General features: G+C 46.9%; 1 protein-coding gene across 1 annotated transcript in view; it reads left to right on the top strand.

The window, feature by feature from the left end:
• The window catches only part of CCDC3 (coiled-coil domain containing 3), a 98,905-nt gene extending 87,910 nt beyond the window's left edge, over positions 1–10,995 (top strand). Inside the window, exon 3 of the mRNA XM_065872627.1 lies at positions 10,720–10,995. Within this exon, the coding sequence (XP_065728699.1) occupies positions 10,720–10,995 (276 nt within the window). The remainder of the gene's footprint in view (positions 1–10,719) is intronic.
• Positions 10,996–17,587: the final 6,592 nt, after the last annotated feature.

The following is a 17,587-nucleotide window of genomic DNA, read 5'->3' as shown; positions in this document are numbered from 1 at the left end:
TGAGATGCCTACTTTGTAATGTTTTCTTATTACGAATTAGCACCTTCTCTATTCAGCTTGAATAACTCCCTTTAACGTTTCTTGTAAGGCTGGTCTAGTGGTGATGAAATTCTTTTGCTTTTCCTTGTCTAGAAAATTCTTTCTCTCTCCTTCAGTTCTGAAGGACAGTTTTCCAGGGTAGAGTATTCTTAGTTGGCAGTTTTTTTTTTTTTCTTTCAGCTCTTTATATCTGTATATCACGCCACTCCCTCTGACCTGCAAAGTTTCTGCTGAAAAACCTGCTGATAGTCTTGTAGGTTCCCCTTGTACATAAGTTATTTTTCTCTTGTTGCTTTTAAGATTCTCTCCTTGTCTTTAACTGTTGATACTTAAATTACAGTGTATCTTGGTGTGGGTCTCTTTGGGTTCATCTTATTTAATACTCTCTGGGTTTCCTGGATCTGGATCTAGGTTAGGGAAGTTTTCAGCCATTATGTCTTCAATTAAGTTTTCTGCCCCTTTCTCTCTTCCTCTTTAGGGACCCCTTTTGCTTGATGTTGTCTCGTTAGGCTGTCTTCACTCTTCTTCATTCTCTTTTCTTTTTGCTGTTCTGATTGGATGAGTTCCACTGCCCTGTCTTTGAGTTCAGTGATCCTTTTTTTCTGTTTCATCCGGTCTGCTGTTGAACACCTCTACTGTATTTTTCAGTTCAGTTATTCTTCAGCTCTGTCACTTCTGTTTGGTACTTTCTTATATTTTTGATCTCTGTTGAAATTCTCATTTTATGCATGCATTTTTCTCCTGGGCTCTGTGAGCATCTTTATCACCACTCTTTTGAGCTCTTTATCAGGTAAATTACTCATCTCCATTTCATTAAGGTCTTTTTCTGAGGTTTTATCTTATTCTTTCCTTTGGAAATATTCCTCTGTTTCTTCATTTTTCCTCGACAGTCTATGGCTTATATGCGTTAGATGAAACAACTACCTCTCCCAGTCTTGAAGGAGTGGCTTTGTGTAGGAGATGAACCTTATCGTTCGACTCTGCCCTAGCTCTTGGATATCTCTCAAACCTTTGTGATTGATTGTCCAAGAAGCCTACTTTATTCTTAGTGGCTTGCTGTAGTTGAGGGTGTGCCGAGACCTGTCAGGGGAGGATTTCAGTCAGCACCTAGATTCAGGCTGATTGGAAGCCAAGCCCTCATGTAGAAGCTTTTACAGTTTGCAAATATCTCTTTTAGAAGACTGGGAGATGGGTATTTCTGTCTGCTCCCTCTGCCTTGAACCCTGTGGTAATAGCCAGTTAAGAACTATTTCTTTGTTTGCTACCATCCTGAGGATCCCATGAACACAAGCCCCGCTGGCCACCAGAGCCACGGTATCAAGGGATGTGTTCTCTGGTTGACAGACACAAAAGCTAGGTGTCAGATGTGTACATAAGCCCCTTTCTTGGAGGCACCCCAACCTAAGGTGGGGCAGAAGGAAAGCATGACAATGGCTCCCGAAGGCCATAGTCTTTTTTTTAACATCTTTATTGGAGTATAATTGCTTTACAATGGTGTGTTAGTTTCTGCTTTATAAGAAAGTGAATCAGCTATACATATACATACGTTCCCATATCTCTTCCCTCTTGCATCTCCCACCCTCCCTATCCCACCCCTCCAGGCGGTCACAAAGCTGATCTCCCTGTGCTATGCGGCTGCTTCCCACTAGCTATCTATTTTACATTTGGTAGTGTATATATGTCCATGCCTCTCTCTCGCTTTGTCACAGCTCACCCTTTCCCCTCCCCATATCCTCAAGTCTGTTCTCTAGTAGGTCTGTGTCTTTATTCCTGTCTTACCCCTAGGTTCTTCGTGACATTTTTTTCCTTAAATTCCATATATATGTGTTAGCATACGGTACTTGTCTTTCTCTTTCTGACTTACTTCACTCTGTATGACAGACTCTAGGTCTATCCACCTCATTACAAATAACTCAGTTTCGTTTCTTTTTATGGCTGAGTAATATTCCATTGTATATATGTGCCACATCATCTTTATCCATTCATCCGATGATGGGCATTTAGGTTGTTTCCATCTCTGGGCTATTGTAAATAGAGCTGCAATGAACATTTTGGTACATGACTTCCAGCAGTCCCACTACTGGGCATATACCCTGAGAAAACCATAATTCAAAAAGAGGCCATAGTCTCTGTCGAGTATTTCAGTTGGCCTTTCGTTGTGTGTTCAGTGAGAAGCCTGCCCCTCAGGCCAAAGCTTTCAGACAAGCGAATCGGGTGCTTTTCAGTCAGCTGCCTCTGTACTGGGCCTTGGTGCTGGGTAGCCAGGTGAGTCTGTGTGAGCCCTTTAAGAACTGTTCTCAGTTCACTCATAGCCTGTGGGTCTCAGGGAGGCAAGCCCTGGTGGCTTTCAAACCTGGAAGTTTTGGGGGCTCGTCTCTTAGGTGAAGGTCTTAAAAGTTGGGGTGCCAGATGTGGGGTTCAACCCCTTTGCTCCTCAGGGATAAGCTCCGTCGTCAGTTCCCTCTTGATTGCAGGTTGCCGCACCGGGTTTATGATGAGATTGTCTCAGCCTCTCCTACCTGCTTCAGTGTGCGTTTTTTTCTCGGTTGCCTGGTATGTAGCTATAGATTTGGTGTGTCCGTGGTGGGAGGTGAGCTCAGAATCCTCTTATGTCACCATCTTGAACTGGAACTATATTTCTTGTCTTTTTGATGACAGGTGTGAGTGATTCCTCATTGTGGGTTTTGTTTGTTTTTTTCAGGCAAGGCTTTATTGGGGCCCCTGCTGCAGCAGCAGGAGGGAGTGAGAACAAACAACAGGTTCCCTTGCTTGCCCACGCCGAGAGGGGGCGAGCTTGTTCCTTACATGGGGTGAAGGTAGGGGTGTGTCCAGGGGTTGGGCCGAAGGGGTAGCTTAGGTGGTGTTGTGTGCCAGGGGCATGCGCAGTGCCCTGCTTTTGCTCCAGGCTCCTCAAAATGGCAGTTGGGTGTTTTTGGTCTCTTTGTATCTTTTGTCTACAATTTGCCCCAACTGAGCATGCACACAGTAATTTTTAGTCCCATACGGTTTCTTTTAATTTGTTGCTTGAGGAGAGGTATGTCCAGGTGCAAGCATTGCAGCACTGCAGTATAGGGTCCCAGGTCCCAGCCTGTCTCATTCCCCCCTAAGAGACTCTACACATTTATTAAGGGGTAAGAGGCTGAAGGTCTCTTCTTCTGAAAGACCCTAGCCTCCCCTAGAGGAGAAGGACCTGACTGTTCCAAGGACCTGTAGGGACCTGGGCCACTTTCCGCTGGAATGGGCTGAATTTCTTGGGCCATCGTGAGCCTTACTTCAAACTGTTGGAGCCTAAAAGACACAAACTTAACCAAAAGGTTAAACAAAACAAAGGCTAAAAAGGAGGAGAACAATTGCCATTAAAGCGCCTAGAAAGGGAAGGAACCAGGTTAACTTTGGGCTTCCTTGACTGTTGACCACCAGACGAGGAAGGTGATATCACCCCTGCCAAAATGATGAAGCCACTCTGCCTGAGCTTCTATTTCCTTAATATTAACTTTTACCTGTCCTGTTGCATTGATCCAAGTGCAGCGGGAAGTATTAGTTACCGCACAAACTCTGCCTTGCTCTGCCAGAAGGTACTCAAGGGCCAGACGATTGTCAAGAACCACATCAGCCAAGGAAACGAGAGAGGTCCCAAGTCCCATTAAGGCTTCAAATAGGAGCCAACTCACTACATCATTTTACTTACCTGTTGATGGTACCTGTCGTTGGAATAGGCATCTCAGATCTTCCGCTAGCTCACAGGTGCATTGTTCTTCTGTTGTGACCCGTGGGGTTTCTGGAAGTAAAAGCTTTAGTCTGGACAGATGTACCCAACAGATACCCCTTGCAGTTTGACAGCAGTGGGGGTGGTTTAAATTACTTTAAGAGTAATAGTTGGCAATAGTTGGTCTTTGGGGGAGCTCTCTTTCCAGATGTTGAGAAGAACTTGGGTCCCCGGGGTTTATTTGTGAAGGAACTGCTCCTTCCTCTGTATTTTTAGTGGGAGCTGGCAGTGCCTTGTAGGCATAGTCCTGGATTGCTTTCTGAACTTGTCCTAGAATAATATATCTCAGGGTCTGGTTCACTTCCTCATCCAGTAGAATGTCAGTAGTAAGAAAAGGTCTCCCGTAGGTCATTTCAAGGGGACTAAGTTTCAGACCACTCCTGGGGGCTACACGGACCCTGAGGAGTGCAATAAGAGGCAGGTTGGTCCAGGGTGCATGAGTCTCTGGGCAGAGCTTTGCTAAGGTTTTCTTTAAAGGATGGTTCATTTTCTCTACCTTCCCTGAAGACTGGGGGTGCCAAGAGGTGTGTAGCTTATAGTCTAGCCCTAGGGCTGTTGTGAGCCCCTGTGTGATTTTGGCTATAAAAAGAGGGCCCGTTATCGCTCTGCAGGGACTTTGGAAGTCCAAACCGAAAAATTCTTTCTTTTAAAAGGGACTTACAGACTTGTGGGGCGTTCTCAGATCGGGTGGGGAAAGTATCAACAAACACCATAAGATATATTTTTTTTTTTTTTTATGCGTTACGCGGGCCTCTCACTGTTGTGGCCTCTCCCATTGCGGAGGACAGGCTCCGGACGCGCAGGCTCAGCGGCCATGGCTCACGGGCCCAGCCGCTCCGCGGCATGCGGGATCCTCCCAGACCGGGGCACGAACCCGTGTCCCCTGCATCGGCAGGCGGACTCTCAACCACTGCGCCACCAGGGAAGCCCCACCATAAGATATTTATATCCTGATCGTGGGGGCATTTGGGTGAAATCTAACTGCCAGGCTTCCCCCGGGTATGTCCCTCGGCGTTGAATTGGCCTGAGTAACGAAGGGGGGATTGGATGGGCCTGTGGTTTATTACCGGCGTGGCAAGCGTTCCTTGTTTTATTGTTCTTTCAAGCCCCTTTCCTGAAAAAGCCTTTTGCCTCAAGTCCCATAGTGCATCCCTCCCGTAGTGGGTGGCGTCATGTAAGCTCTTGGTGAGTCTCCATTGTTGGGCTTCAGGGATTAGAAACATCCTCCTTTTGATGCCAGCCTGTGCTTCCCTTCTCAGAGCTCCATTTCTCAGCATTTTCTTATTCCTGGGGGGGAGAACTGGGGAAGGCTAGGGAGTTCAGGGGGGGCCAATCACTAGAGCCTTAACTTGTTCAGGCTCCCGCAACTGAGCTGCCTGTTTTGCAATTTGATCAGCTTTGCTGTTCCCTTGGCTCGCAAAAGATCACAAAAGATCCATCCCTCTGATGGCCCCTGCAGTGCATTACTGCTACCTGGGTAGGAAGCGACACTGCTTCTAACAGACCAGAATCAAATCTTTATGTTTTATGGGGGAACTTCTAGTGGTTAACATTCCTCTTTCTTTCCATCTGGCAACATGAGCATGTAGCACGTGGAACCCATACTTAGAGTCAGTGAAAATATTTAATTTCTTATCCTTCCCTAATTGCAAAGCTCTCATTAATGCTCGTAAGTCTTGCACAAACCGACACTCCCCGTTAGGCTTCTGTACGGGGAGGTTCGGGGTGCTGCAAGGGGATTGGCAGGGCCTAATGAGTCCGTGTTTCAGGAATCCGCTGGGCAGCGGTTGGATTCCCCTCAGGGCCTCAGGCTTTAAAGGATATTGTGTCTTCCAGGGGTATTTTTCCCCAGGCCTTAACCTTATTTTTATTGGGGGAACACGTTTTGCCCTTCCTGGCACCGAGGTATCCCAAACTGCAGGATCTACCTGTTCTGTAATTTCTTGGGGGATGTCTTGGGGCATATTTTGATGCCCAACAGGTGGGTCATCTGGGACTATTAATAGGTGCATTCTCCGTTCGGATTACCTTCTTGGATTCACCCTGACCTAAGAATATACTAGCTCCTAACTTATCTCTCCCGAGGAAAGGGACAGGGCATTCTGTCATGTATAAAAAGGAGTGAATAATAATAATGGACCCGATTCCACAGGCAAGAGGGGATGGTAAATCGCCTTTCCTTTGGCTGTCCATCGACTCCCATCACAGCACAGTCATGGCTGGAGAGGGGGCCAGCCGGCCAAGTCAGAGCAGGGCAGGCGGCTCCAGCGTCTACAATAAATTCAGTTCTCCTACCTGCCACATCGAGGGTGACCCGAGGCTCCGCTGCAGTCACGAGGATGGATCTGGAGCCAGGGAGGCGCTCGGGCATCCCACAGGAGGGCACCCAGGACATTCCGCCTCCCAGTGCCCCCTTTCTGACAAAAGGCACACTGGTTTGGGTCCAAGGGGCTTCTTGGTGGTCTGTCCAGCCTTCTCGGCCCTCCAGGGTCCCCTCGAGGTGGTGGGTGGATCAGAGCGGCCAGAGGCTGCGTCTTCTTTATTAGCCTCTTATCCTCATTGGCCTCCTCTGTTAATTCTTGGTTGTTACAGACCTTGAAGGCCTCCTCAGGGTTGACAGCGGGGCTTGGGGCCCAGCCGCAAGCTTCTGGAACTGTCTCCAGATATCAGGAGTGGGCTTGGTGATAAAATGCATGGCCCAGAGTGTCCTCCCTCCTGCAGACTCAGGGTCTGTATTGGTGTCCTTCCTGAATGCCTCTGTCACCCGGCTCAGGAAGCCTGCTGGGCTCTCACCTTTTTCCTGTGTAACCTCTCAGACCTTATTGTAATTTACTGGCTTCACCATACACCTTTTCATTATTTCTGACAGACAAGTAATCTAACGTCTCATCCTAGCTTGGCCTACACAATCTTCACAGTCCCGGCACGGGTCATGTTCTGGGATTGCATCCCACCTACCTGATAAACTTGGCCATGCGGACTGGTGGCCAGTAGGCCATCTGAGTGTTCCCTGGGCTTTCTCAGTATGCGCTCCTTTTCATCTGGGGTGCAACAGTGGGCCAGAATAATCCATGATGTCCTGCCAGGTGAGAGAGAATGTCAATCCCAGCCTGATAAATTCATCCCTAAACTTGTTAGGGTTCCCTGAGAACCTGCCTTATGGGTTTCCTAAGTCTCCCATTGAGAAGGGGCTGTTGACTCTAATAAGCCCTCTGTTGCCATCGCTACTTCCCGAAGGGGGGAAAGGTGGGGGCTGACTTTGAACCTGATCCCGGGAAAACTTTTTTTACGAGAGAGAGGAACCAAGCCCAGTCTTGCATCAACCTACTCTTAATAAAATCCATTTACCTAATTAAATTTAATCCAACCTTAGAAAATCCTGACCAAAGTTCCTAATGTTCCTCTTCCGCAAACCTGCAACTTTCTGTAGCCATACTTAGTCCCTTATTCTTTCCCCATTCAGAAACAGCCAGCTCTAGGACAAAGTCATCCTTTTTCCTTTCAACAAAATATATTCCCATTCCTCGTACCTTCTTTTTTTAACGCATCCTACTTTCCTTAAGCCACCATGAACTGTCTTTCACATTAGCATTCCACAAATTGGTAGCGAACATCTCACGGTGGCACCAAACAGCTTAATTTCTCTCTCACAAGAAGACAAAAGTAGGTAAATTTAGACCTGTTTAGCAATTAATGTTCCAATAGTTTATCTTATTTGAAATGGCCTACATATACAATTAATTCCTACCTTAATTACTTTAGCTTCAAATTCACCAAAAATGGGAGAGACTGTTTTAGATGGATGTTTCCAAAACATAATTATTCCTATGTAGTTTAGCAAAAAGTTCTTATCCCAGTTACATTTACTTAAAAATTTAATCATATCAGGTTATTGTCCCTGTTGACAGATTTTTATAACAGGAACAATGTACACTTATTGACTTCCAGTAACCCTAGATACAATGAAAGTATTGTACTTTATGTTGATGACTCTAAAGATGGGTCTGTATTAATTAAACCCATAGCTTAAGCTAGACAAGTTAATTTCTGTAGAAGCAGAGATCTCATAGTTTTCCCGCTTGAATTTAAAATGGCCTTTTTTTTCCCCCCTCAGTCTGGGGGACTACAGATGAATCAGGTAGTTCCTGAGAGCCTGGGCAGAATAGCGACATTGCAAGTGCAGAGGAGAGGGAGATGCAAGCTCCTGTCTTTTCTTTTTGTTCTTTGAAATCCCACTAAGTAACCCAAGGCTGGAGTCTCAGGCAATGCGGGCTGTGTTTGTATGTGCTCACAATGTCGGCAGTGACTTCCAGGAACAGCTGGACAAAAACTACATCACAAAGATACCAATCGCAAAACTTAAAGACACAAACAGGAAGTTTTCAGGATTAAGGGGATGGGAGGGTAGGGGTAAGGACCAAGGGAGAGGTAAAGGGAGGAGGGACAGAAAAGCCTGAAAATGAGAAAGAGACAGAGAGATTGCCTTTTCAGCCCGCCCCCTGCGGCTGTCTATTCAGGTACCAATCTGCATGCTTCCAGAAAGGGCCAGTGAAGGAGGGAGCACCCTGTCCACTGCCCATCCGGGGTGATCAAGCCCGGAAACCAGCCAGTTGTATGTCGTCTGTGGGTCCCCGACCCACCGGTAGGACTCTTACCCACGCATGCACCAGTATATAGAAATCTGCCACTTCAGCTCGTTCCCAATGGGACTTCTCTTGGTGGCAGGGAAATAAAGGTGAGAATATGGCGACGATCAGACTTACAGCCCACTACACGATATGAGGTTTGAACCTCTATCGCTCTCATAAATCTCCAGTCAGGGAGAGCCCGCTGGACCAAGGTCTGCAAGGTGTGATGGAAGCCTCTCCCACCTCTGCTTGTCACCCATCACGGTGAGCCACTGCCGGCCGGAGGGAGCTGTAGCTTGCCTGACATCCACTCTCTTGGAAGGACAGAAGGAGGAGAGGAGAGAGAGAGAAGTAGAGAGATTTCAGGAGAGGGAAAGGGAAAATGGTGAGGGACAAAGGGGAGGGGAGAAGCGTTGCCTGAATGAGGGTACCGAGGCCTCTCGGGGGCCAGAAAGGCAGACTTACCAAACGAGGTGATGCTGAAACAAGAGGTTCAGGTGGCCGCTTGTCACCCACGGGGAAGCTGCGTTCGGTGGTCCCGGAGGTGCCCAGATCCTCTCCCCTAGAAGGGACAAGCCCCACGTTGGGCACACAAAATATGTTACCAACTAGGGTTCTTGGCCTCCTTAATCAACAGAAATTGATCAGAGGCCAAGTTCAGTCAGGGCTTTATTGGGACCCCTGCTGCAGCAGAGCAGGGGTGGGGGGCAGTGAGAACAACAGGTGCCTTTGCTTGCCTGCTCCTCACGGTGGTTTTGATTTGTATTTTCCTGATTGGTGATGTCTAGCACCTTCTCATATACTCGTTGGCCATTTGTATAGCTCCTTTGAGAAATACCTGTTGAGGTTCTTTGCCTGAGAGGGGCCGGAGGAAGCTCGTGGACCACTGAAGGGTCCACAGCCAGGACTGATGTTCGTCTTTTTTTCTTATGCTTTAAAATGAACAATCATTTAATGTATTAACATTTTCACTTATAAACATACAATTTGCATATACAGGGAAAAATAGGTTCTGTGGACACAATAGAATACTAGAGACAGGCAAGCAATCAGGAAGACAGGCATGCATAGATGCAATGCGTGGGCAAGACTCCTCCTGGGTCCCTTGGTGGATCCCACAGTTCTCTTAAAGTCACTTTTGTTCGTGATGCCATTTTTGTTGCGGGCGGGAAGAGGGATGTCTCATATGGCCACGATGCTAATGTCATTCCTCAACCTTCTTAGAGTTGTTTTATGTGTGTGTGTGTGTATAAATAAAATACAATTATATTATTATATATATATAAATATACATTTGCACATATGGGAGTGTTTCTATCAGAATGACTAGATCAAAGGGTATATGCAATTTTCATTTTGACACAGATTGTTCTTTATAGAAGTTTACACTCTACCCGCAGTATATGAGAATGCCTACAAGAGAATGCCTGTTTCCCCAAATGCTGATTCTGATTTTACCAAAGGGTAAAATCGAAATTTCATTTTGTTAAAAGAAAAGCAATCCATTGTGGATCTATTTTGCATTTATCTTATTAAGTTTTTCATATAAGAGATTAAGAGATATTTACCTTTCCTGTAGACTATTCATATTCTCTGTGCATCTTTCTGTTTCGGGTTTTGTTCTCTTACTTCTTGGGTCACCAGAGCTCTGTCCTTCTTGCTAGAGTGACATATTTAGAATACCTCTTTTTTCTGTAAGAAACCAAGGGGGCTTAGGTAAGAAACAAAAACTCAGTTTTTCAAAAGAGACACTCACTTCCAGCCCATCCCACGATGACTAGAAATGTTTCCAGAATGAGGGTATTTGCAGCTCAGCACAGGCAAAGCCCTTTCGTTGGAAATACGCTGAAGGCCCTCTGTGGATCCAGTTTCGCTTCCAAGTCCAAGTGGGTGATCCTCAAGCTTGGGCTTTACTGTAAAATGTTCTAGAGTCAGATTAGAATTGAACAGGCGAAACTGCTGAATGAGAGCAAAAAGTGAAGCGTGACCTGCTCCAACAGGGACTCAATAGGATGCAAATCGGTAGGCACGTAAGAAGACAAAACCATGGAGTATCTTTTGAAAACAAAATTATCTAGGGTACCCAAACACAGAAAGCAAAAAAGAGGGGCCCTGTATTTGGGGTCCACAGGGTGAAAACAAGAAGGGGGCATGAGGACTGTCCTTATCCCGGGTTGGGGCCATTGGTGACATCGGGGGTCTGTGTTGCCGGGCTGGCAGCACCAGGAAGCTTACCTGGGGAGGTTTTCTGAAACTCACCTGCGTCTCCTGGTGTTTCCTCCCCAGCTCATGTGTTCCTCGGTGCAGAAGGCCCTGTTTGAGGAGGAGGACCACGTCAAGAAGCTGCAGCAGAAGGTGGCCACCCTAGAGAAGCGGAACAAGCAGCTGCGGGACCGGGTGAAGAAGGTCAAGAGGTCCCTGCGGCAGGCGCGGAAGAATGGCCGCCACCTGGAGCTGCTGAACCAGAAGCTGAGCGAGAAGCTGGTGGCCGCGGCAGGCGCGCTCCCGCACATCAACGCGCTGGGCCGTGAGCCCGCGGGCGCCGCCTACCTGCGGGGGTAGCAGGGATGGAGCCTTGGCCTCACCTGGTACCCGCTGAGGCCTCTCACGGGGAGTGGAAAAGGACACTGGGTTTAGACGTGCACATAGCTCAAGAACTCTTGTAGATGATGATATTTTTACTGTGCATTTGGTAGCGTCTAGTTGGTTTACAGGGCAAGTCTCCTATCTCCTTGGCTGCCGGCCTCCTGCCCTTCCCTTGTCCCAGACCCAGTGCTCTGATGCCAGCAGTGCCATATGCTTGCCTGGGGCCTGTCCCTGGCTTCCAGGAGCAGTTTGGAAAAAGTGCACTTATTAGGGAAAGAACATTTTAGAATCTCTAGAGGTACAGAACTCAAGGGGTTCAGCCTCCATTTCTGAAGAAAGGGAGTGTGGTCCCAGCTCTCAGCAGCAGGACAACCATTGGTTTGAAGGAATGATAGGTCGTGGAATCTTCTGGTGTCGTTAAGACTTACGGAGCTCATCACAAGTCAGGGAGTGGAGCTAGAGGTGGCAGGTAATTAAGTAAGAAGAATTATACCTGATTTCCAACCTCAGCTATCCAGAGTTACAGAGGTTTCCCATGGGCCACTTTAAAGGGGAATTGCCTTTATGGTCCTGTCCTGTTTCATGAAAGCACATTTCTAAGTTGGAGGAGCTCGAACAGTATCTCAGCCCCTACTAAATTCTGACATACTGTTTGCTCAGTGATTACTTCCAACTTCTCTGAATTCGAGGGGAGCTGACCCAATATGTTGTGAATTTCTGTTGTGCAAAGACACCTCCTTACCTACTGGGGTCTGGGGACCTTGCCTCGTTGCTCTGCTCCCAAAAGGGCTTGTTGAGGGCATTCCGATCTTGGCTTCTTTATGCAAATGCTTTGCACCCACCTGGACTGTCCAGACAGACCCTGGGAGTAGTGTTTGCACATCAGCCCGCTTCTCACTGCATTAGATCCTCTGTACGATCGCTTCACCTTCTTTGGGAAGAAACCTCTAGAGAGAGCATTGAAAGTAAAAGATATTCACAATACCTAACACTTGAGCCCTTCACTTAGCCACATGTGATCGCGTCCCAGCTGTGTGACTAAGAAGTGCCCATCCCTTGGTTATCTTCTGATGATGGTTCTCCAAACCAACCAGTGTCCCTTCCCTGCTGTTTTAGGTAGAAGCTGCCCCTTTACCACCCCAGATTCAGGAGGGCCCGACAATGCCGTCCTCTCCATTGGAAATGGCAGTTAGGGTCAGATTGCCATCCCCTGCCTTTAGAAGAACCATGTCCTTCTTGCTCTGGCAGCACGCCTGGGGCGTGAGCCTTGTGACACTTGGGTCTTGATGGTAGGCGATGGCCTCAGAGGAGAAGCCAGCGCCCTGGACTGTACAGCACGGGGACTTTTGCTCAAGGGCTCTTTACCGCTAAGCTTCTGCCAGCACTTTATCAGCTGTAATCTTCATGGTCTGGTACAGTAGAAGGCACGTCTTGTGGTTTATTCTTCCCAGGGACGTTTCATTACAGCAGTTTTGCTGCCACCCAAGGGAATGACAAGCCTAACGGTGATTTACAGCCAGCGTTTGGAGAACTGTGGAAGCTGGATCTCTTTGGATGTATTATGTTCTGCCTTTTCAATAAACGTGAGCCAGTAGTTCAGCCACAGCAGTAAAGCAATGCGTGTATCTTTTGGAGCAGGGGTCCTGCAGGATTTCCAGCTTTGGCCTGAAAAGGCCATTTAGATCCTCGGGGGGAAGCATCTGTGGGTCACACCTGAGGCATTTAGGAGATTGAGCTGAAGCCTCCTCTGCTTTCCCCGTTGGGATGAGGCTAACCGTGTCTCTCCCCGGGTTCCCATCTCTCAACACACCTGCAGACAAGCAGTGTTATCCTGACCTCACCTCACGAGGGACATGCAGCTTCATTAATCAATGTCTTCAAAAGTACATTAGGATCTGTGCCAACAGGAACTCCCAGGTCCCCATTATCTGCTACGTTGTCATCTTACGGCAGCCCTCGCCACCCGCTCATTGTATTAGTAGGAATTGTTCATGCAAGAAAAACCCAAGAATTGCTCAGAACTTGACACACATTGGTCGACCTGTCGTAGCACTATCTCTGAGCTGTGTACCATGGTTTAGTTCCACTCAGCGGTTCAAGGAGGCTAAATGACTTTGCCAAAGTCACATAATAAGCAAGAGGCTGACAGAATCTAGTATCTTTAAACTAGGGTCCCCATGAGTTACAAACTGGTGGCATGTGGGCCACACCTCACGTGGGGATGAGGTTTCTGTGTTTGAATGTCAACCTTCACTGGGCTACAGTTCAGGCCGCTGTCTCTGCTACTATCGCACCCACCCCCGTTTGGGTTTTTTTGTTTTTTTTTTTTAACACACATCACGCATTTGTGTACCTGCCTGACAGCAGAAGTTAACAGGGATTCCCGCTTCTGTGGTGCAAATCCTCACCTTCCTTTGGGGAGAGAGAACGCAAAATCCAATCACAACAACTATGGATCAGCTGTTGGCTCAGCAACGCCCACATTCTATGATGGTTTAAAAAAAAAAACAACTAAGTACCCAGAATGCTTTAGGCTCTCACACACACATCTCACTTAATATTCCTAATAATTTCATAAATAGTGATTCTGATCGCCATTTTCCAAGAGGAATCTGGGGCTTCAAGAGATTAACTTGCCCCGTGTACACAACTAGGACAGGTGGCCAGTCAAACCTCCAACCCTATCTTCTTTTCTCTTTGCACGAGCTCACCTGTAGAATGGGGATAATCACTGTAAAGGCTGTGAGGAGGCCTGAAATTACTCATACAGATGCTTTGATAGCATGATACCTGACACCCCACACGTACTCAATAATATTACTCACAATAATCATCTATATTATAGTGATAAATACTCACCAGAAAGGCCCAATGCATGTCAGAAATAAGAGTGTCTGGTGGGATTCCACGTAATTTTCTCGTCCAATTGCCATACAATATTCCAGCTCCTTTCCATTTTCCTTATTTCTGAACTACCTCCTTTTCTTTCACATTCAGTAGTTGGTTGTTCCTGCAAATTTACCAAGAAAATATAGTCCATCAGAAATGTGTTTGCTCACCTTCCTAGGGTCGAATTAACAAATGCACAACCTAGGGCTTCCCCGGTGATGCAGTGGTTGAGAGTCCGCCTGCTGATGCACGGGACATGGGTTCATGCCCCGGTCCGGGAAGACCCTACATGCTGTGGAGCAGCTGGGCCCGTGAGCCATGGCCGCTGAGCCTGTGCGTCCAGAGCCTGTGCTCTGCAATGGGAGAGAGGCCACAGCAGTGAGAGGCCTGCGTACCTCAAAAAAAAAAAAAAAAAAAAAAAAAAGCACAACCTAAAGGTTGAGAATTGCATTTTACTCAGTGGACATACTCAGGACTTCAGCCCGGCAGGTGCCTCTCAGGTCGCTCTGAAGAGGTGAGCGAGGAGCCAGGGTACGCGGGAGCTTTTGCAGAAACAAAGCAAAACACAACCAGATAAAACACTGAAAGATGGTGGTTAAAGAAAAAACCAGACATCGCAAGTTAACGAATTTTCTACGTATGGGAAGATGCGAGAGTCTGGGCTTATTGAAGTCATTCCTTTGATATGCACCTTAACTAGCTAGGGCCAGTGTCCTGTTTTTCTCCATCCTGAATCCCCTCAGGGTGCACAGTCAGGGCCGCTGCAGTGGCTGCTAGCTTGATGGCCGCAACATCCTTTGTTTACTGATATGGCAGGGGACGTTCTTCATCCATACTAGCTTGTCACTCACACTGTCTAGTTTACCCCCCCCCTTCTCTCCTCCCTTCCAACTCAAAGGAAGGCTCATCCCTCTGGGCCACATCCAGGGTCAAATCCCTGCCCTGTTATCCTGAGTTCATATCGCTCCTCTCAAAACCTGGCTCCACCAATGTTCCCTCTTTTATTATAAATCTTTTCTTAGTTGGGGAATCCTGCCCTTATCCTCCAGTCATGCTCAGATTTATCCATCCCAGGAAAAACCAAAACAGTTTAGAAAGTATTGAAGCTGTGTTTTAAGATGGTGACACAGAAGGCTCCTGGACGCCCCCTCCTCCAACGGACACACCTAGTGAACAGCTACACACAGAGCAACTCCCTCTGAAAGAAACTCAAACTGGCTAAGGACCTCTTATACAATGAGGGACCAAGAAAACACCTATGTCTTTCCTATGTATGAGTAGGAAAGGCTGAGACATGCTGTTGCCATAAACCCCAGCCCTGGCACAGACTGTACAGTTTGTGGAAGGAAGTCCCCGAATGCCAGCTTCTCCTTGAGGGGTGAAGGGTTTGCACCCCACATCTACAACCCCCAGGTTTTAAGACTCCTACCCGAGGGGTGGGCCTCCATACACCTAGCTCTGAAAGCCAATGGGGTTTGCGTCCATGAGATCCACAGACTATAGCAAAAGAAGCAGCAGTTGTTAAAGGGCACAGGCACTCACTTCAGCCATCACCTCGGGGTCAGTGCAGAGGGAGCAGGGAAAAAACGCTCACCTCCCAGTCTTTCCCTGAATGCGGTCTACTTGGATACTTTAAAAGCTGCTGCCTGGGGGTCAGGCTTCTAATTGAGCCCATATCTAGGGGCTGACTGCCATCCTCCCCAAAGACCAGGGAAGCCAGTGGACACCACCCCTGTCCTCTCTCTCTGACCTGCTCCAAGTTGCCAGAATCTCCCTGAAAGAAACTTGTACACAAGTCTGCACCCCAGCCTTTGTGGCTGCTGGTAGCTGATGGGTCCCCAGATCACCTGGCTCTGACAGTCACCAGTGCTTCCATTTACAAGTCCCATAGGACTACAGAAAACAGAGGCAGTTTTAAACTGGCCATCCCCCCAGGGATCAGCATAGAAGGAGCAAACAGAAATGCCCAGTCTCCCAGTCTTTCCCTGAAAGGGGTCTCTTTGCATACTTCAAAAGCTTCCGCCTGAGGGTCAGCCTTCTAATGTACTATGCACCTAGGCCTGATTCCCTGATCCTCTCCGAAGACCAGGGAAGCCCGAAGACACCTCTTCCTCCCTCTTTTTCTAGCCTGCTCCAGGTTGCTAGTTATCTCCCTGGAAGAAACTTGTATACCTATCTGTGCCCCAGCTTTTGTGGCTGCCACCTCAGGGGCAGGCATCCAAATTGCTTGGTTCTGATAGCAAACAGGACTTACATTCATGTAGCAAACAAAGAAGTTCTTAAAAGGCTCAAGAGCACACCCTGGCCACAAAGCTATACACCTGGGCCCAGTGCAGAGGGAGTAGGCAAAAACACCCAGCTCCCATTTCTTTCTGGAAGATGCCTATCTACATACTTTCCCAGCTGCTGCCTGAGGGCCCAGCTACCAACCAGCCTTCACGTAGGTGCTGTGATCATTTCCTTTGGAACCCTGTCAAGTTGGCACACCTTCAACTACTGGGAGGTACTAGGAACAAAAAAGGTGGCTTGGACAATCACAAAGGTTACAGGAGCATGAGCCAGCCTGATAGATAAGGTTCATCTCCTACACAAGACCACTCTAGCAAGACTGGGAGAGGAGACTGCTTTATCTAATGTGCAAAAACAAACAAAAGAGTCAAGGAAAATGAAGAAACAGAAGAATATATTCCAAACTAGAGACCAAGATAAAACTCCAGACACAGATCTTAATAAAACAGAGGTTAGTAAGTTATCTAACAGACTTCAACTAACAGACATAAAGATTCTCAGTGTGGTCAGAAGCATCTTTGCTCCATCATCATTTGCATGAACAAAGTGAGAATTTCAACAAAGATAGAAAATATTAAAAAGTACCAATCAGATCACAAGGCTGAAGAGTATAATAAGTGAACTGAAAAATTCAATAGAGGGTTTCAACAGCAGACTAGATCAATCATAAAGATCCATAAACTTGAGATAAGGCAGTAGAATTCATCTAATCACAGGAGCGAAAGATAAAAGATTGAAGAGAACTTAAGGGATTTATGGGACACTATCAAACAGACCAATATACACATTTATAGGGGTGCCAGAAGAAGAGAAGGAGAAAGGGCAGAAAGCTAATTCAAAGAAATAATGGCTGAAACTTCCCTAACCTGGAGGAAGAAACAGGCATCCAGATCCAGGAAGCCCAGATTTTCAAAAAGGATGAATACAAAGAGACTCACGCTGAGACACATTATAATTAAACTGTCAAAAGATAAAGACAAGGAGAAAATCTTAAAAGCAGCAAGAGAAAGACAACTTGTTATATACAAGAGAACACACACAAAATTATCAGATTATTTTAGCAGAAACTTTGCAGGCCAGAAGGGGCTGGGATATGTATTCAAACTCCTGAAAGAAAAAAAATCTACCAACCAAGAATAACCTACCCAGCAAAGTTGTCCTTCAGAATTGAAGGAGAACATATTATATATACAAAACCCTAAAGACTCCACCAGAAAAAGCTCTTAGAACTAATAAACAAATTTAGTAAAGTTGCAGGATGCAAAATCTATATACACAAATCAGAACTGAAGGAGAGAGAGTTTTCCAGACAGGCAAAAACTGAAGGAGTTCAGCACCAATAGACTAACCCTACAAGAAATGTTAAAAAGATTTCTTTAAGCTGGAATAA

Source organism: Phocoena phocoena, chromosome 2 (assembly GCF_963924675.1).
Source record: "Phocoena phocoena chromosome 2, mPhoPho1.1, whole genome shotgun sequence".
NCBI lineage: Eukaryota > Metazoa > Chordata > Mammalia > Artiodactyla > Phocoenidae > Phocoena > Phocoena phocoena.
This window is presented reverse-complemented; position numbering and strand designations above follow the sequence as displayed.